Here is a 20866-nt window from a genome sequence, read left to right as displayed (position 1 = left end):
AGGCTGGTCTCAAACTCCTGGCCTCAAGTGATCTGCACGCCTCAGCCTCCCAAAGTGCTGAGATTACAGGCGTGAACCACCACGCCCAGCTAAAATATTTTATTGCTTACATAATTCTAACACACAAATGTCCAATGACAAACCAAGCTCTATATCCAAGAACACCTCCACTCTGGCATTAGTCAGGATTTGCCCATAAGCAATGCTAAATGATCCTTTAAATTAAAAATACAACAAATAAAAAGGTACTAAGCTTTACAACTTCAGAGGCTCAACATCCTAGCTATGACCTCTCCCATACACACCGAAAGGGAGAGGGCTTCCATTCTGCAAAGAGCAAAGAACACAGGTTTGTGAGCTGAGCACATCCTCTGAGGCGAGCCCTGGGTGGACACCACAGAAATCAGCTGATGCACTAAAAAAATCCCAATATCCACGCCCTCTACATCAGGAGTACACACTGCACAGAAAGCAAGCCGGCCCCCCAATATCCACGGCCTCTACATCAGGAGTACATGCTGCGCAGAAAGCAAGCCGGCCCCCCAATATCCACGGCCTCTACATCAGGAGCACACGCTGCGCAGAAAGCAAGCCGGCCCCGGGGATGAAAGACTCCATTGGGAACCTCAGCACGGGTACCTGTGAGTGTTCGGGGAAGTCAGAGCTGCTGCAGGTCCTTTCAACAAGGCCCGGGATTTCCCCAGGAAAACAAAGAGAAAGCTGAAGAGGAGAGCCGAGATACATACTCCACCCTCGAGTAAGGAGTTTGTTCTGTGACGAGAAGGAAGAGAAACACGTCTTTGCTGTCTTTTTCTGGTGAAGAACTCTCCTCATTTACTCTCTCCACGCTCACAAAATCACTGCACTAATTTGGTGTGTGATTGATAACGCGCTGAATTAAAACAGAGGGGAGATGGAAAAACATGGTCCCTGACAAACGTCGTGAGAGACAAAACCAAATGGGTGCGAGACGCCATCTGAGGCACAGTCAAGACAAACAGGAGTGCGAGGAATCAACTCTCCAGCTGAGTTTCTATTCATATTTCTACTGCCAACTTAATGATTTGAGCCTCCAAACTTTTTTTTTTTGCCTTTATCCTAACTAATGCCTGTCATTAATAATACTTATCTCACCACTGTGGTTAAAGACTAGGGCTCCATTTTGAAGTGACGGGACAATCTGAATCAACACTTTCAAATGTCACTTGTAATCAAGTCCAGGTCTATTTATTCCAACAACACGATCATCCTTCACCATGAGGGTGAAAACTAGAGCTGCTGTGACCTCTGCCAGGCTGAATTAAGATGGTTCATTATGTTGACATTACTGCTTTTTTCAGCTTCAAGTGCTAAAAGTGCACAAGGACAGATGCCAAACACAGCTTTCCAGAAACCACAGCTGCCTTTGAGATGCATTTTTAATATTCCAGCAAAAATGATCAAAACCGAAGTCATGTTTGAATATAAGGGGGCAGACATACATTGGTTTAGCTAGAGTCTGGGACAAAGCAAATAACTTCTGAAAAATGGTCATTTATGAGAGCATTAAAAGCTTACTGCCTGCCACTTTTGTAACACTGGAAAATAACATTGATTAGTCCCCCTTTATCACAATGAAGTATTTGGCAACAAAATTAGTACATGAACTAGCAACTATTACTTCCTACCGTGGCAAAACAAATCGCTCAAAAGCAGACCGACTTTGTATCTGATTGTATTTGAAAATAAAAGAAATCTTATTTGTGAAGGGCACTACATTAACTATGAAATGGATAACCAACACTGCAGTGTCGCTCTCCATCCCTTCACCCAGCCCCACTGCCCTACCACGTCCTGCCCAGGTGCATCCTCCCACCCCTGCCCCCACTCTGCTCCAGCGCCCCCTGCCCCGCAGCCACACTGTCTCAGTGGAAATGTGGCTCTCATCCTGTCGGTCTCTCATGCTCACTTATTCTGGCATCCCAGGCTCTCCACAACTGGCCTCCCATTGTCATTCCGGTTCTGCCTGAGAACACGTCTTCTCGAATGGGGCCACCTGTCCTTTACCACTTGTGGGTCTTTGGTCCTCGTGGGCCCTCACTATTCTGGTAAGCTCCTCAAGGCCTCGCCTGAGCCCCAGGTCCCGGAGCCGCCACTCTCTTCCTGGCTGTGCTGTCCTGATGGAAATGCCCATGTGTGAACAGCAACAGCTCAAATGCAGTCATGGTCACTGGTTAACAAGCAAGCTTCTAATGCATATCCCAAAGCACCTCAGCACCTAGCACATAGCAGAGATTCAGCAAACACAGGCGGGTTTCGGTTCCTATTTCCTTTTCAAACTCTTACTGGAATCGTAAACTCGGCAGGATCAGTAACTTGAAAACATTTGTGGGCTGGGTGCAGCGGCTCATGCCTGTCATCCTAGCATGTTGAGAGGCCAAGGCGGGAGAACTGCTTGAGGCCAGGAGTTCAAGACCAGTCTGGGCAATATAGCAAAATCCCATCTCTACCAAAAATACAAAAAAATTTAGCTGGGCATGGTGGCAAGTGCATGTAAGTGCTAGCTACTTTGGAGGCTGAAGTAGGAGGACCGCTTCAGGCCGGGACGGAAGGCTGCAGTGAGCTGTGATGGTACCACTGCATTCCAGCTCGGGCGACAGAGTGAGACTCTCTCAAAAAAGAAAAAGAAAAAAATCTGTGGAACCTAAGAAATCATCCTGCAGTCTGTTGCTACTATGTAAATGACTGCATAAAAAAAGGGGTTCAATGAAGACTTCTGCTTTCTCTTCATCCTGGATTAAGAACACACACTAGGAATGAAGAGAGAATGTATGTGATACGGGCAGGAGGCAGGGAAATACTGGTGAGGGCTTCACACTCAAGCCTGGACCCGTGGCCCAAAGTGATAACTATCCCTGTTTTCCCACCTGAATGTTGCCTTTTGGCCTGCTCTGCCCCCTATCCTGTGCCCATAAGAACCCCAGACTCCAGACTCAGGGGACGCATGCAGAAGAGACAGCATCCGAGCGAAGAGAGGAGAGGAAGCAGCTGGATGTTGGAGAGGAGTTTGGCTGAGGGATGGCCAGACTCCAGGGGAAAATTATCTTCCTGCTGTACCCCCTTTTCAGCTTCCCTTTCTGCTGAGAGCCACTTCCACAGCTCGATAAAGTCCTCCACATTCACCACTCTTTAATATGTTCGTGTGACCTGAGTCTTGCTGGACGCCGGACAACAACTCAGGTACCAAGAGGGCAGGGTGTAAAGGCTGTCACCCTGACACTCCACTGAGCTGATTAACACTCAACATTGATTGTAACACAGGCTTTCTGGAGCTCCAGGGGTCACAGACACCCGCTCCCGGACGGCAGAGCTAAAAGAGCATTGTAATATGCTTGGAGGCTGCCGTGAGGCCAGCGCAGAGCCTGCTCCCGCTAGAGGAGCGTTCCTTTGCTCTGGTTCCTGCACCTGTCCGTTCGTGTGGTCCCTCCCGTAAGGGACTGAGTGGCGGCGAGGAAATGAGCCACGCCCTGTGCCAGCCCTGAGAAGGGTCAAGGGAACTGTCCAGTCTCATATGCATTAGCAAAGTGGCCGGGCGCGGTGGCTCAGGCTTGTAATCCCAGCACTTTGAGAGGCTGAGGCGGGGGGATCACAAGGTCAAGAGATTGAGACCATCCTGGCCAACATGGTGAAACCCTGTCTCTACTAAAAATACAAAACTTAGCTGGGCGTGGTGGCGCCCACCTATAGTCCCAGCTACTTGGGAGGCTGAGGCAGGAGAATCACTTGAACCTGGGAGGCAGAGGTTGCAGTGAGCCGACTGAGCCGAGATAGCGCCAGTGCACTCCAGCCTGGAGACAGAGCGAGACTCCGCCTCAAAAAAAAAAAAAAAAAAAAAAAAAAAGAGACATTAGTAAAGTGACTCAGTATTACTTACCATTAAATACGGAAGTTAAAGCAGATGCTGCTTTCCCACTGAAAGGCTGATGGTAACCAATGCCGACAGGGGCATAAAGAAATAGTCCTCACACCCTACGGGGGCACATAAAACTGCTACGATCTCTTCAGAGGTCAACTGAGCAGTATCTCAAATTAAAAAAGGAATTCCATGGTGAGGATTTCCCCCGTGGGTGCACTCACTGGAGTACACAAGACACAGGACACAGATTGGGTGAAAGCGGCATTGTTCACAAAGACAGACCCACAGCTCACATTTCCCACAGCAGGGGAGGGGCACACACAGAGGGGGTGATTTACAGGTAAACTACTTAGAGTCATTCGGTCAATAAATACCTACCGAGTGCCTGTAACACACCAAACACTACTGTAAGCATTAATAACAGAAGGATCTCTACTGTAAGTGAAAAAAGATGTCAGAAAAATACGTAGGGTATGATCCCCTGTGAGGTTTTACGTCTCTACATACATGAATCGAATTGAGTTTTTCCCCTCAAGGGTTCACTTGGCCTTCCAAAGTGTTCGGAAACAAACGGGGTAGATGCACACGACCGAGCATCATCCAACTGTAAAAAGGAAGGAAGGGGGTCCAATGCGGCTGCCGCATGGCTGGACCCAGAGGACACCACGCTAGGTGAAGTCAGCCAGGCACAGAAGCACAGACACCGCAGGATCCCACTCACATGCGGTCCCCAGGAGTCCCGTTCACAGAGGCTGCAAGCAGGCGGGTGCCAGGGCTGGGGGAGGGGAGAGCGGAGAGTGACTATTTAATGGCTACAGAGTTTTGGTTTTAGAAGATGGACATTCTGGGAATGGTTGGGTGGTAATTGTTGCACAGTGTGAATATACTTAATGCCAGCATAAACTGCACAGTTAAAAAAGGTAAAATGGTAACCTTTATGTTAAAAACTCAAACTCTACAGAAGGGAGAGAATTGAGAGGAATTTTTAAAAGTGCCATTTCCACAGGAATTAAAAAAAATACACAAGAAAGAAAGGACCTTTCCTCTTTGCTTTATACCTTTCTCTAGCATTTGAACTTTAAAAATCACATGTATACATCAGTTTTATAAAAAGCAAAGACAGAGAAGTGACTGTCCTTCAGGCACATAAGCTGCACTGTGGCTGTTTTCAGTTAACTTTAAGGTGACAGCAAAATTCCTGCCATGTTATGCCAGGCCTTGTATAAGGGAGTGTCCTCATGCCACCCTGCAGAGCCAGCCCGAGCTAGCCACGGCCCCAACAGACCTGTGGGTGCCATGAGCCTCCTGGTGCCGGCGCACACTCAGCCACGCAGGCTTCCTCACCCAGGGCGTGCGGTGGCCAAACGTGGTCTTGTCTCAAGTCCTCCTGGACTCCGAGAATTTTACAACTACATAGCTGGGTCAAATGTCTCAACATCAGCAAGTAAAGTAGATGCTAGAATACTTAGTAAAGTCAAGGGTAACCTGTCCCAGAAGTTGTTTTAGGCTAAAAATATTTTCAAGTTTGAATTTTATTTATGGCAATTGCCAATTTAATTACAAGTATTTTTGTTTCAGAAGCAATTAAAGACATTTATCATCATCTGCTACAACCATTACATTTTTGTTGAAATGGCTTGGTAGCTGTAATCTGCATATACACACACACATATATCCAGGGAGAGCATCCTAGTGATTTAAACACTCATTTCTGTGTTCTACAGATTCAAAAACCAATGCTTGCAAACAGGAGAGGTGAGAGGGTACGTATAAAAATAAACAGGACAGATTGAGACCATCTTGGCTAACATGATGAAACCCCGTCTCTACTAAAAATACAAAAAAATTAGCCGGGTGTGGTGGCGGGAGCCTGTAGTCCCAGCTACTCGGGAGGCTGAGGCAGGAGAGTGGCGTGAACCCAGGAGGCGGAGGTTGCAGTGAGCCAAGACTGCGCTACTGCACCCCAGACTGGGCGACAGAGCAAGACTCTGTCTCAAAAAACAAACAAATAAATAAATAAATAAAATAAAATAAATAAATAGGACGAAGGCCTAAGCTGTAACATATCTTGTGTTTATAAGGAAATAATTCTGGTTGCTGTGATGCGGAACTACAGCAGATTAGGAAAAACTGGGCTAGTGATAAATTATTCTTGTGACTGAGTTTCACTGGAATTTTATTACGACATACACGTACAGTCATGTAATATAACTGGTTAAAGTATTCTTGTAAATGTCTTTCAATCAACCCCTTTACCCGCTGCACAAATGATATCAAAACATGATAACCCATACGCCACTGTAACAGGTCCCTTACTTTCTTAAATTCCCTTCCCTCCTTGCTACATGCATATTTTCATGGCTGTAACCACAGAAGTGGATATATTTTATACTGTGCTTCTCCTGCTTATTACATCAGAAGCATTTTCTGTGTGGCTACAAGCGTCCTCATGATCATTTTTGCTGTTGTGTATTTCATCCCCTTATTGCTGCAGAATATCCTTTTTTTTTGAGATGGAGTCTCGCTCTGTCGCCCAGGCTGGAGTACAGTGTCGCAGTCTTGGCTCACTGCAACCTCTGCCTGCCAGGTTCAAGAGATTCTCCTGCCTCAGCCTCCCGAGTAGCTGGGATTACAGGCATGCTCCACCACGCTCAGCTAATTTTTTGTATTTTTAGTAGAGACAAGGTTTCACCATGTTGACCAGACTGATCTTGAACTCCTGGCCTCAAGTGATCCACCCGCCTTGGCCTCCCAAAGTGTTCGGATTACAGGTATGAGCCACCACGTCCAGCCAAGAAATCCTATTAAAGCTAAGGAATGACCATAGATCCTTCGGCCGTAACTGGCTGAAGTGAGGAGCCAGGAGGCAGCCCCGACTCTGAAGAGCTGTGGAAAGGCTGTGAGATAGCGTCCCGGGGGGCTGCTGGGGGTTCCCACCTTGCCTGAAAATGTTCGTTTCTGGGACTGGCATGTCAAATGGCTCAGAGGACTGGGCACCACCGATCTGTGGAGCTGAGGCTACAGCGGGTGGCCGGAGCACTCAGGAATCAGGGTAGGAGCCCACCCTGTGGCACTTGGGGACTCCACAGGGTCTCACACAAACTCATCTTCTCTGCTCTTCTTATCTAATTCTCCCCTCCTTGCTCATCAGTTATTATTTCTGAGGCCTCCTGCCAGATGTGAGAGGATTTCAGACTGGATTTCAGACTGACTCCCAAAACAAGAAAGCTGATTCAGCCTTCAGCATCATTTGAAAAGTCTGAGCTTAGAATGCTGTTTTCCACAGAAAAATAAGTGAAGTGACTTCAAGCAGAAAATCAGTTTTGAATAATGGCCCTGGACTCTTAGAAATGTCAATATAATTAAAGTGAAAGGCTCATTCTGTACTATGGGAAAAAAAGAGAGCTACAAAAGACATGTGGCGCCACTTGGAGCAATATGGCTGCGGCCTGCAGAGAAAGTGATGTACCATCAGTGGACAATCTGCATGCAGCGCTGTTTCCCAGGAGAAGGCCCTTCATGGGAAATGCAGCTGCAGTATTCAGGGCACAGCGGTCACCACATCTGCAACAACTCGCAGAGAGGGCCAGTACACGTGGGTCAATGTGCGCACATATAGATGAGTGAGCACGCGCATGCAATTGCCTGGGGCGCTGCGGGCATCTTACCATTCTTTCCAATTTTTTGAAGGTTTGAAACTTTTCAAAAAGTAAAATTCCCGGAGTTACTACCTTTTTTATTCTTTCCAACTTCTATTTATTTCATCACCCAGGTGGTGAGCACAGTAGCTAATAGGGAGGTTTTTGATCTTAACCCTCCTCCCTCCCTCCACCCTCAATGAAGCCCTCGAGTCTGCTGTTCTCTTCTCTGTGTCCATGTGCAATCAATGTTTAGCTCCCACTTATAAGTGAGAACGTGTGGTGTCTGATTTTCTGTTCCTGTGTTCATTCATTTTTTTAAAGAGAGAGATTAGGTTGAGAAAGATTTTATAAAATGATTTTTAAGTGCTCTTGAAATAACATAAAACCACAACTTTTTAGCTATTGTCTAATTGTAGATGTAAACCCATTCTAATATTATAGTTCAAATGTTAAGTCAGCTTTTAATTCACCTACAATTATAGGACTAGCTACTAAAATGCCCAGTTTTGTCACAGTTTATTGATACAAAGACAATCCTCCTTTAATCCTCAAAGGATGTGTCCTACTCTATTATTTTTCTTACTTTAAAAGAGTTATGTCTCCAAAATGCTCCTAAACTCCCCAAAGAATTTCTGGATATTCTTGTAGTTAAAATACAAAATAAAATTCAGAGACAGAACTACTATAAAGAATCTAAAATTAAACTTAAAAGATTCTAAATTGATGTGACAAAAAAAAAAAAGCAGAGTTTTTGCTGAATATGATTAATTGCTGTACTGCTGCTGCTGAAGGCATCAGTGTTTCCTGAAGGTCTCTGGTCTCGGACACCCACGTGAGCAATCCCCTTGGCACAGGAGCCAGTGTCTACTGAAGGCCTCTGGTCTGAGGCACTGTTCTGAGCACCCCCCCTTGGCAAGGAGACTTGTAAGGCAGCCACGTGATGACCCCCATGAAAGGTCATATTCCTGCTCACACCACTGAGGAAGGAGCCATGTACTCCCGGAGTCTGTTCTCTTAACTCCCTCTTCCTTTTTCTCTTTAATTAAAGTGCTGACATTGATACAGACCGTGGCAAAAGGATTTCTGCCCTACGTGTGAGTGCAATACTGGTGCTGCTGCGGAGGCGGGGCTCCAGTGAAGTGTGTCCATCACATTTCCCCAGCAGGACCCATGGGAGGCACTCCCCAAGCCCTCCTGCCAGCCCCATAAGGGCAGCCGTGAAGCAGAGGCTCCCCTGAAATCGCAGGCAGTATTTGCTGTTGATGTGAATGTGCACTTACGGGGGAAACTGTTGTCAATTCTTAGATTCACAGCTATAAAGTAAAAGGAAGGGCTGGGAGCTCATATCCCTCACTCAGGCCAGAGACTAGGGCAGCTGGAGGGAGACACATCCTCCCTGCTTCTATGTACCACGCAGCCCCGCAGATACCAATGTGGGATTTTACTATACCTCGACATTGAAAGGACTCTCCTCAATTTTCCCAGCTTCTGCTTCCGGCAGAGGATTTTTGAGGGTCTGTAAAAATAACGCCGCTTTCCTTTTACGTTCTGCTTGAAGCTGTTTCTCTTTTGATTCCTTAGACGCCTGGGCCAGCTTTTCCCGGGCAGCAGCTGCGAGGCGATCTTCCAGCTTTTGCTTTGCTTAAGGAATAAACAAAGAAAAAAGAGAAGTTTAGAGCAAACAGTATTTTATCTGATCTTAATTTTCACAGGTTGCAAAAGTGTCATACGATGCAGTTAGTTAAAGTTTCTGAATAGGTACATACATTGGACAAATCAAATTTTGAGAGAAGTAGTTTATAATGTGCCCTTTTTTGGACATTTTACTTTCAGAGTTAGAAGGTTGATGAGACTCTATACTAACGAAAGCTGGAATAATGAAAACCTCAGAATGGCTCTCAGCATATATCCAAAATATTCACACCAGGCAATGAACACTCTATGAGAAGTGTTTTATTCCAAATGATCCGACAGTTGGTTAGTTTACACACAGGAAGGACAGATTCAGATGTACAGGCATGAGTACAAGTTTGCTTAGGGAGAACACCACAGCACAATGGAAGTTCTTGATGGTGGATTGTGGTCGAAAAATGGCCTTCTTTTTTTTTTTTTTTTTTGAGACGGAGTTTTGCTCTTGTTGCCCAGGCTGGAGTGCAATGGCGTGATCTCGGCTCATTGCAACCTCTGCCTCCTGGGTTCAAGCAATTCTCCTGCCTCAGCCTCCCAAGTAGCTGGGATTACAGGCGTGTGCCACCATGCCCGGCTAATTTTGTTTTTTCAGGAGAGACGGGGTCTCACCATGTTGGCCAGGCTGGTCTCGAACTCCTGGCCTCAGGTGATCCACCCACCTCAGCCTCCCAAAGCGCTGGGATTACAGGTGTGAGCCACTGCGCCTGGCCTGAAAATTGGCCTCTTTTAAATGTTGCTTGATCTGAATGTGTGTATACAGGAAAAGCAATTTAAGAAAATCAGTTAGAATAGATCACCACCACAATGCAGCAACCATTATTTGATGCTTTAATGCAGAACAGAATTTATTCTGGAGTCGGGATGGGAAGACTATATGCTGTCCCCATGCTGCTAGCAGTGTTGGGGTGGGTGTGGTGGCCACGCTGCGGCCCATGAAGACGAGCCGCAGCCCGAAAACCAGCTGGGTACACACCACCTTCAAGGGCCCAATGGTTCTGTGGGGAGGCAGCCTCACAAGAGGGCATCTCCTAATTTGGTTCCTGAGCTGGGAAGACAGGCTGAGCCTTTTACCCTGGGGCTGCCGGCCAAGCGCAAAGTGAGCTTCCATTAATGCATTCCACGGTGGCGCAGTAGGGCTAAGAAACTCAGTTTCTTCAAAAACAAACTGCCAACGGCACTGCATTTGAGGCTCAGTGAAGAGCAGAGCTCACTCCTCTAAAAAAGAACGTTTCAAAACCTCAGCCATGTTACACAACTCCCAAATAGGTCTGATTTCCAAAGGCTTCAGATTCTAGTTCGCAGCCTCGAGATCTTTTGGCTTAGCAGATAAATCTTATATTTAGGTATTTCCTTTCTTTCAAGAAGTTTAAAAGCTATCAACAAACCTTGCTTTGCTTCTAGCTCCTCCTGGGTAAGTTGAGGCTTCTTCTCCTCAACAACTACACAGGGTGGGGCAACTGCTGGGTTAGTGTTTGCAGCACTACTAGAACTTTCTTGGCCTTCTTTGCTTTCTTCATCATCATCACTGTCATCATCTAGCTTAACACGATTTTTTTCCAGGGGAAGCAGATCATTTTCTTTGGCCTTGATTGCAAAGCTTATTGGAGCAAAGGAAGCTATTGAGGAAAGGTGAGAATTATGATACATGTTACAGAGTGGAAATCTTTGCAGGCCCTGCTACCCACCTGAGCATCGGCTGCTGGGAAGGGGATGACTAGCATGGAGCCACATCATATGCAGGGTCTACGGTGGGGGACGCCGTGCCGTCAGAACAGACCTGTGCAGATGTGCACTGCACGGCGTGAGGCTGCGGGGAGCCCCTGAACCATGCTGTGAGAACCGCACTGACTGGGGACTGCATGGCAAGGGCACACTTGCTGATGCCAGGGCAGTCACCTGCAATTTTAAATGGCCAATTCTTGTCATTTTCTTTTCTTTTTGAGGTGGAGTCTCGCTCTGTCGCCCAGGCTGGAGTGCAGTGGCACGATCTCGGCTCACTGCAACCTCTGCTTCCTAGGTTCAAGCAATTCTCCTGCCTCAGCCTCCTGAGCAGCTGGGAGTACAGGCGCCCGCCACTATGCCTGGCTAAATTTTTCTATTTTTAGTAGAGATGGGGTTTCACCATGTTAGCCAGGATGGTCTCGATCTCCTGACCTCGTGATCCGCCTGCCTCGGCCTCCCAAAGTGCTGGGATTATAGACGTGAGCCACTGTGCCCGGCCTCATTTTTCTTTAAAAAAAAAAAAAAAAAAAAAGTTCATGGCTCAGCATATATCTAAATTTGCTTCAGGAGGCATATGATGTGACTCCACTATAAACAGGTCTCTTTCAAAAATTCCCCATGATAAAAAATAGCCTTTTCTTACAAAGCAAAAATTACAGAATCCATGCCTTTATTCAGCAAACATTTTTACCTACTTTGTGACAGGCATTATGTTAGACCATTTTCAACACCTGTAAGAAAATGTCAAACCCAGCGTGACAAAAATTTAGAAGCAATCCCTCCTCCTAGAATATCCAGAAGGCTTAAATTTAAGGGAAATATGGAGGCCCTGAAGAAAAAATCATCTTCCCCACCCCACCACTCAATGAGCAGAGTCCCTTTCTCTTACAGACGCTGTGATAAATGGCTCTTGACAAGGACTAACTGGTTGCAATAAGATACAGTATTTTAAAAAACCATCAGTTGTTATTTATGAAGAATATTCAAGTCACCCACAATGAAGGGGATGCTAAGTGCACCGCAAACCAGGTGACTGAGAGGGAAGTGGGTTCTGGGTAAACAAGGCAGCTTCTGGAAGGGCTGCAACTTATGTTTGTGATGCCACCTCTGCAGCACAGGGTGGGCTACCTGGCTGGTCCCTGGAGGAGGTCCTCCTGCTTTAGCATTTTATGACTCCAAACCCGTGTGTGATGTGAAGTAGACAGTTAAGCATGTGATAGCCCAGACCCTCTGAAATATAACCACTTTTCATCAACGACTGCCTCAGGGGACAGGGCACACACAAAGACACTGATACCGGGAGAGCAGTATTTTATAACATCAAAATAAAAAGCAGCAGGGCCAGCAGCTGAAGCCAGATGATGAGCACGTGTGTGGGGCGTGAGTGGTCATTATGTGATATTCTGTTTTCGTACATGTTTGAGATTTTCCATAAGAAAAAAAAAATTGGCCGGGTGCAGTGGCTCATGCCTGTAATCCCAGCACTTTGGGAGACCAAGGCGGGTGGATCACAAGATCAGGAGTTCAAGACCAGCAGGGCCAACATGGTGAAACCCTGTCTCTACTAAAAATATACAAATTAGCTGGGTGTGGTGGCGGGTGCCTGTAATCCCAGCTACTTGGGAGGCTGAGACAGGAGAATCACTTGAACCCGGGAGGCAGAGGTTACAGTGGGCTGAGATCACGTCACTGCACTACTCCAGCCTGGGCGACAGAGTGAGATTCTGTCTCAAAAAAAAAAAATAAATAAAAAAACAAAACAAACAAGGGGCTAGACTAAAATATATCACAAAATGATTTAATAACAATTATTTCCAAACCATCTCCCCAAATTAGAAAAATACGCAATCAACAAATAAGAATATTAAGATGAAAGCTTCCAGAACGCCTTCTAGCAATGCTTATTTCATTTCACATTTTGTTTTCTTTATTTTTTTTGAGACAGGGTTTCGCTGTGTTGCCCAGGCTGCAGTGCAGTGGTGCAATCATAGCTTATTGCAGCCTTGACTTCCTGGCCTCAAGCAATCCTCCTGCCTGAGCCTCCTGAAGTGCTGGGATGACAAGCATGAGCCACCGTGCCCAGCCTCAAGTTGACTTTTTTTTTGTTTTTTTTTGAGACGGAGTCTCGCTCTGTCGCCCAGGTTGAAGTGCAAAGGCACGATCTCAGCTCACTGCAACCTCTGCCTCCCAGCTTCAAGCAATTCTCCTGCCTCAGCCTCTTGAGTAGCTGGGATTACAGGTGCTTGCCAACATGCCCAGCTAATTTTTTGTATTTTTAGTAGAGATGGGTTTCACCATGTTGGCCAGGCTGGTCTCAAACTCCTGACCTCAGGTGATCCACCTTGTCCAGCCTCTCAAGTAGACATTTTAAAGCTAGGATCTATGCACAGCAAACACAAAGCCAAAACCACAGCTGCTCACAGTAAGAGTGGCCTATGGCCCACAGCCCACAGGCCTCCCTTACTCAGCCTTCACAGCTCCACACGACAGACACTGAGAGGCTTCCCATTTCACACATGGGAAAACCGAGGCTGAAAAGATTAAGTAAGTTTCTCAAGGTACCTCAGGTCAGTGCAGGGAATCAGGAATTATTTCTTTATGTGGAATTTTTCAATCACAAAATTGTTGCTTCTGCCTAGAATCTTCCTTGCAGATCACGTCACAGCACATGGAAAGCATGTCCTACAGCTTCAGTGAGTGGTCTCACGCTGCATTCAGAATAAACCCAGTTCCTTCCCAAGGCTGCCACGTCCCTGCGTGATCGGGGCCACTGCTCCATGTTTGCACTGCCCCTCACCTCTGCCTGAGAGCTGCCTGCTCTTGTCCTGTCCCTTTCACACTCTTCAAGGATCGGCCCCCACGATGCCTCCTCAGACAAGCTATGCCCAACCTCTTTCCTGCACACCACTCACTATGATTTGCATTCAGGCACTGACGGTCCACTATCTCCTAGGCGGTGGAGGACGGGACCATGCGGGGACAGATGCACGGCTGACATGGCATCGGGCACCCCTGAGTGAACCCGCCATCTTCCATAGCAAATAGGTTTCTGTTTTTTAGCTAACAACTCTTATTGCTAACTTCCAACTTCAAAAGTAATATACATTCTCTGTGGGAGATTTTGAAAACATATGAGCAAATAGATCAACTGCAATTCCAATATGGAAAAAAATCATCTGAACATAATCAGTGGATTCCCAGGCAGAAGTGTACTATGGCACATGTGTGTAAAATGGGGGCACAGCTCCTTGTTTCATAACCTGCTATTTTCACTTTGAGACGGAGTTTCGCTGTTTCGCTCAGGCTGGAGTGCAGTGGCGCAATCTAGGCTCACTGCAACCTCCACCTTCCAGTTTCAAGCGATTCTCCTGCCTCAGCCTCCTGATTAGCTGGGATTACAGGTGCCCGCCATCACACCTGGCTGATTTTTGTATTTTTAGTAGAGACGGGGTTTTGCCATGTTGACCAGGCTGGTCTCGAAATCCTGACTTCGTGATCTGCCCGCCTCGGCCTCCCAAAGTGCTGGGATTACAAGCGTGAGCCACCGCATCTGGCCCCAGCAACTCCTTTCTTTACTGTGTAGACAGGTTTCTGTGTCAACACAGACCACTTAAACAGACAGCAATATGGACATGCCAATTCACAATTTCCCATAACTGTTTCCAAGTTTGTTTTTTTTTTTTTAAAAAACAAACATGCCCTACAACGAACATCCATGTATATATAGACATCTTGGTAAAACATGTTTCTAGGAATAGAAGGTCATTTTCATTTAAAACTCAGTCCATATGACTGGGTTCTATCAACTTACACTCAAAAACAGTATTCCCACTGCCCACAGCCTCTCTATCATTGTTACTTTTTTAAAACTTTATCAATTTGAGGCAAAAAATAAAAACTTGTTAATGAGGATACATCGAAAAAATATATTTACTAGCCATTGATTTTTCTTCTTTTTGGAACCATCTTTTCATGTCCTTTGTCTATTTCTCTAGGTCAGTGACTGTCTTTTCATATTGATTTATAAAAGCTCTTTCTATACTGAGGATGTTAACCTTTATTTTTATGTATTAGCAGTTACTGCCATTTCTGTATTTGTCTTTTAACTTTATTCAGGCCATGCCCCCATCAGACCTACTAATCTTTCCCTATGATTTACAGCTTCAGTTCTTAGACACTTCTTTCCAGCTCCAAGATTATTTTAAAAGGAAAATTACCTTTATATTTTCCTACTTTTCTAGTTTTATGTTTTACATTTAAATACTGGATTTATATGGAATTATGGTTGTCAAATATGTGATGTCTTATTATTTTTCAAAATGGAGAGCCTGTTTTTCCAATATCAATTACTGTTATACTAAAGTTTCATCATAAACATTTGAGAGAATGTTGCTGCTTTCTCGGCATCTGAGAAAGCCACTCATCTGTTAATATGATAAACTATACTAGAAGATCTTCTCATTTTGTGACATACTGGGATTCCTGGAACAATCGTACTTGCTCATAATCTATTACTATTTTCATACATAGCTGAATTCAGTTTAATATTTTGACATCTACACTTGTAAGTGATCGTGGTCTCCGGACTGCCAAGCTTTGAGAGCTTCATACCTTTCCATCTTTCTTAATGCTCTGGAGTGGCTTTCACGATATAGGCGTTCTATTCCTTGAGGGTGACTTCACTTGACCTTTAATTTGTCTTGGCTGACTGCCCGGGTTTAGAGGTATTTCACTAACCAATTATTTTCAAAATTCTTTCAGGTCTATAGATCTATGTCGGTTCCTTATTTCTTTATGAAATAATTTCAGCACTTACATTTTCTTAGAAAACGATATTTTTCACTGATTTTCAAATTCATTCAAATTTAAAATAATATACGTTCTCATATACTTTATTTTCTAGTTTAACTTCTAGTTGTATCTTGTGTACTTAAAAAGATACCTATAATTTTCTTCCTCTGTAACGCAGGCTGGAACGCAGTGGCATGGTCTTGGCTCACTGCAACCTCCGTCTCCTGGGCTCAAAAGATTCTCCCACCTTAGCCTTCCAAGTAGCTGGGAGCACAGATGGGTGCCACCATGCCTCGTTAATTTAATTTAATTTTTTGTAGAGACATGGTCTCACGATGTTGTCCAGGCTGGTTTCTATCTCCCAGGCTTAAGTGATCCTCCCCCACTTCACAGCCTCTGTGAAGAGCTGGTGCTACAGGCATGCGCCACCATGCCCGGCTACATTTTTGTATTTTTAGCAGAGACGGGGTTTTGTCGTGTTGCCCAGGCTGGTCTCGAATTCCTGGACTCAAGTGATCTGCCTGCCCTGGCTTCCCAATGTGCTGGGATTATGGGTGTGAGCCACCACACTCCACAGCAATTTATTTCTAAGCAATCTTTTCCACGTCTGATTATCAGTAGCACTAGTTTTATAATATTTTCTATTTTGTAGAATACAAATTAGAGACTTAAAGATTTTTCTCCTGTTACGCAGGAGTGTGTTTCAGAGATGCCCATATGCCTGGAGGCTCAGCTGTGTCTCCCGAACTTTGGAATCTCTGTGGGCGCAATGACATTTCTGTCTCCGCATCTTTTCAAAGAGAGGCTGGCCTGTGCTTTTGAGAACTGAGAGTTAGCATGGGTTTTGTCAGATATTGAGTAGATCTCTGTTCAAGTGTCTCAGGCTTGGGTGGATGTAGACGGGAAACTTCTCGGTGTGCTGTTTCATCTGCCAGGTTCTAGGACAATCAGGGAGGTGTGGAGAAGGTCACGCTGGTTGGCAGCAGCCTTGTAGGCAGGGCTGCTCCTCTGCGGGCCCCACAGCTGGCAGGCGTCAGGTGCCTTCCCTGGGCTCATAACCCCTCTGCACACCCCATAGCTGGCTGGGTCAGGCGCCTTCCCTGGGCTCACAAACCCTGGGGCAACAGGCAGGCTCGGGCTGTGGTTGCGTTCTGGGGCGTGAGAAGGGATGAGGTACTGCTGCCTCTGGGATGCTCCCAGCTTGTTCCAGCCTCCTGCCTGCCCCTCTGTGGCTGACAGTCGACTCCCCTGGAGTCACTGCCCTGAGTCTTAAGGGCACTTCTCTGCAAGCTCCAGGTATGCTGCCTTACCCTGACCTATAGACAGAACCTCCCCCTGGTTTCTAGAGCAATAACCATTTTCATCCTCTACTTATTACATTCCTTTGATTATCCCAGTGAGAGTTTGCGGGTGGCCGGGAAGGGTGAGACATGGATCATTTGTGCTCAGGTAACCTCCTCGAATAAGAGGCCCAAAGACACACATAGTGAATTGCCTAGTTAGTGGTTCATCCACATGGATTTGGTTTCGCTGAATGATCACCATTCTCATACAACAAGGCATCTTTATGTGAAGGACGGTCCTCTTATCACCCCAGCCCACTTCCTCAATCTCTTGTCTCCACTCTGCCTTTCCTTCTGACCCAAGAGCTGTCACCTCGCCCCACTGCCACACCTCACCCCACTGCCACACCTCACCCCACTGCCACACCTGTCACACTCCGTTCCAGGCCACCAATGCCACCGGAAATCTCTGAAGTCGCTCCAGTGGCTTAACTGCATCACAAAGCCACCAGACTGGATAAAGTTATTCTGCTGACCTAAAACCTGTCAGATGTGCTGGCCCCTCCCCGACAGGGCGCGCCTGGGCAAGCTGGCCAAGGCTCCTTCACCAGCCACCCCCCAAGTCACTGCTGACCACCTACCGCATCTCAGCACGGGGCTGGGCAGCTCGCACCACGGGGCTCCTGCCTAGGGCTGCGCCCCTGCCTCAGAGCCTCCCGTTCCTCTCGCAACACCAGCTGAACACCTCTCCTCCACAGAACCTCCCTCCCGCGGGGGGAGCCCACTGCTGCTCCATGAGGTTCCTGGCTAAGGGCCTGCTCTGGCCTTTGCTTCTGTCTGCTTTTTAATTACACTGGCTTTTTATTTTTATGTGCCTGTCTGTCCTGCGACATGAAAGTCTCCCTCCAAGAACATAACAAACTAACTGAAATACAGTGAGTGAAGTATTGCCTGGTAGAGATTCTCAAGGAATCTACTTTGACAAATTAATAAATGAATTTCATTGGTACAACAGTTTGCATATAAATAGTTTCAGAAGTTCCAGGGAGTATGAAGCATTATTTGATACTTTCTGTACAAATGTCTAGTACACTGAACAGACTTAAATAGACACATACCTAAGGGCTGCTCACACTCACGTTACCTCCAATGCCACGTGAGGCAAGCACGACACAGCGTGGAAGGCGGAGGTTTCACCACAGCAACCTCCAGGGGGCCGCCAACCCCACCCCAGCCTGCAGGTGAGGGCGCTGAGTCTGAGGTCACCGAGGATCCTATGCTTGCCGACTTACGGTGGAATGTGCAAGGCCAACATGCAAGTGGCAGCATACCTTTCACCAGCTTCCCGTCCGGGACGGTCTTACTGGACGATGCCTCCTTCTTCCCGCCTGAGCCTGCCCGTGCTCCCACCTCGGCTGCATCTTCAGGCGCGCCATCCTCCCCAGCGTCACTTGGCTTCTCGGGAGCAGAGTCTGTGGGAGCCTCTTCTGGTGCAGACACAGCCTAGAGATTAAACGTCACTATAAACTGTCAGCAGGAAATTATACAGAAATTTTCAAAAAAGAGAGATGTATACAGTACATATGTTTCACTGGACAACGGCAATTGTACGTTACTGCCCAAGCAGCACTGGGAACAGACTTCCAAATCCAGATCTGCTATTTTTTCTTACAATGGAATGTATCAAAGAGGAATAGAAGATTTTCTCCTGTCTGAAAAAACACTATACTCTTTGAAGCCCTAATACTGCCTTGGGAACCAATTTTCAGTATCTTTTCTTTGGACGCTGATTACTCAGAATTCTTTAAAAATACCAAATTATCCCCATCACCTACAGAGGAGTCAGTTTCTTTCAGTGTGGGCCATTGGAGATAAGGGTCTGAAGAAATCTCCTGAGAAGCAAGGCCCATGTCATCTCTTCACCAAAACTGGCTTTACAAAAATGTCAGTTTTTGTGCTCTGAGAAGAGCAGAGCAAAGGCAGAAGAGGGGGCTGTGGGACAAAAAGCACTTCCAAGTGCGCCAGCACCACGCCGGGGACCTGGTGAGGGGGAAGGGCGTGCAGGCGCAGGCAGAGGCCGTGCTGCAGGACACCCCCAGCACCAGCTGGCCAGGTGTGAGGCACCCACTTATATTTTATATATTTCATACATGTTAACACAACAGAAGCAGGGTAACCGGCTGTCATGAAATGTAGCTAAAAACTGTAGACGGCCAAAACATCGAACAGTTGAAGGAACAGGATTTTTTTGTTTGTTTAGAACGTGCTGGACAAACAATCATCGACGCTGTGAACGTGGGCAGATGCTTTCAAAAGATCAAGATCCAGAGCTAAGGGGGACGTGAAAGATGGAGTATGCCAGACACACATTAAAAAAAGGTGAAGAATCACCCAGCCCTTTCACCTGTAGGAGAATAAACAGAAAGCGACTTCTGATCTGGAAGGCAGAGCCACCTGTAACAGCTTCACAGCCTTCCTGTGTTCAGACACGTACCTGTGTGCTATCACCCCCTTCTTTCTGGAGGAAGAACTGCTTCTTAAACTCATAATAGGCATTATACTGGTGCCACGGCTGCAGGAACTCAAATCTGAGCAGAAAAAGAAAGAAAATGGGTCATTTACCAAGACAAGCTCACTGAAGTAACAACAGGCCCTGTTCTCCTAGCTCTTTACTGATCTCAACAACCCCACAAGGTGGTTACTGTTATAGCTCCTCATCTTATAAACGAGGGAGACTGCACACAGGGGGTCGAAATCGCTTGCCTGGGGTTACACAGGTCACGCTGCAAATGTGACAATATATTTTTATGTTTTACCAGTACTGAGGTGTGGGACATTACTTGGTTTTTAAAAAGAAGGGTTTGTGTCTAGATTTTTAAGGCAGATTCTTGAAAACTATAGGCTTTTATTTTAGGTAGCTTCAAAATTCCTACTTAAAAAATAAAACAAACAAAAAACAGGTAACATAATTTAAAAACACCACCCAAGTCTAAGCAATTTAACAAGCCAATTAAAAAATGTATTTATCTAAAGACACTGGTTGGGCGTGGTGGCTCACGCCTGTAATCCTAGCACTTTGGGAGGCCGAGGCAAGTGGATCACTTGAGGTCAAGAGTTTGAGACCAGCCTGGCCAACACAGTGAAACCCTGTCTCTACTAAAATACAAAAGTTAACCAGGCATGGTGGTGCACGCCTGTAGTCCCAGCTACTCAGGAGGCTGAGACGGGAGAATTGCTTGAGCCCAGGAGGCAGAGGTTGCAGTGAATCAAGATCACGCCACTGCACTCCAGCCTGGGTGATAGAGCGAGACTCCATCTCAAAAAAAAAAAAAAAAAAAGACATTTGAGCCAAGAAAAGGATTAAAAATATATAAAAAAATTAATTCTGTACCTACATTTTTTAAAAAAGGCTAAACGAAACCCCCAAATGCCATATACCTAACATATAAAATTCTTCTTCTGACCTTTGATCATTCTTGGCACGAACACTGGTCTCGAACTTCAGGCCGTTCCTGGCGACATACTCGGCCAGCTTGTCAATCACGGGCTGGACGTCGGGGGGCGGGGGGATGATGGCGGCCACGGGGGCAAGTGCACTGTGGGAGAAGAGTCTGTGAGACCCCTGGGCCTCAGGAGCTCGCCAAGTTCAGTCCTGGCTGCTCGGGGGTCCTCACCGCCTCAGATGCCCAGAGAGACATGTGAGTGACAAACAGTGTGTTAGGGGAGGCTCTTGTTGAAGGTGATGCACACGACAGAAACTAAAGTCAACTAGACAGGATTGTTGTCAAAAGTGAAAATGGGGATTTTAGTGATAAAAGGTGCATTTCTCCTACTAATTAACATTT

At 46.2% G+C, this 20866-nt stretch overlaps 1 protein-coding gene across 9 annotated transcripts in view; it reads right to left on the bottom strand.

Annotated features, from left to right (window-relative positions):
• The window catches only part of SFSWAP (splicing factor SWAP), a 91136-nt gene that overhangs the window by 26114 nt on the left and 44156 nt on the right, over positions 1-20866 (bottom strand). For 7 of the 9 annotated variants that reach the window (XM_024256930.3, XM_009248410.4, XM_054527765.2 and 4 more), the window contains exons 9-13: positions 20486-20617; positions 19516-19609; positions 18353-18524; positions 10611-10841; positions 8987-9177 (exon numbers count right to left, since the gene is read on the bottom strand). In XM_024256930.3, the coding sequence (XP_024112698.2) occupies positions 8987-9177; positions 10611-10841; positions 18353-18524; positions 19516-19609; positions 20486-20617 (820 nt within the window). The remainder of the gene's footprint in view (positions 1-8986; positions 9178-10610; positions 10842-18352; positions 18525-19515; positions 19610-20485; positions 20618-20866) is intronic. The other 2 variants (XM_024256931.3, XM_054527767.2) reach the window with 1 other exon arrangement.

The sequence above is a fragment of the Pongo abelii genome, chromosome 10, assembly GCF_028885655.2.
Source record: "Pongo abelii isolate AG06213 chromosome 10, NHGRI_mPonAbe1-v2.0_pri, whole genome shotgun sequence".
NCBI classification, from domain to species: Eukaryota; Metazoa; Chordata; class Mammalia; order Primates; family Hominidae; genus Pongo; species Pongo abelii.
This window is presented reverse-complemented; position numbering and strand designations above follow the sequence as displayed.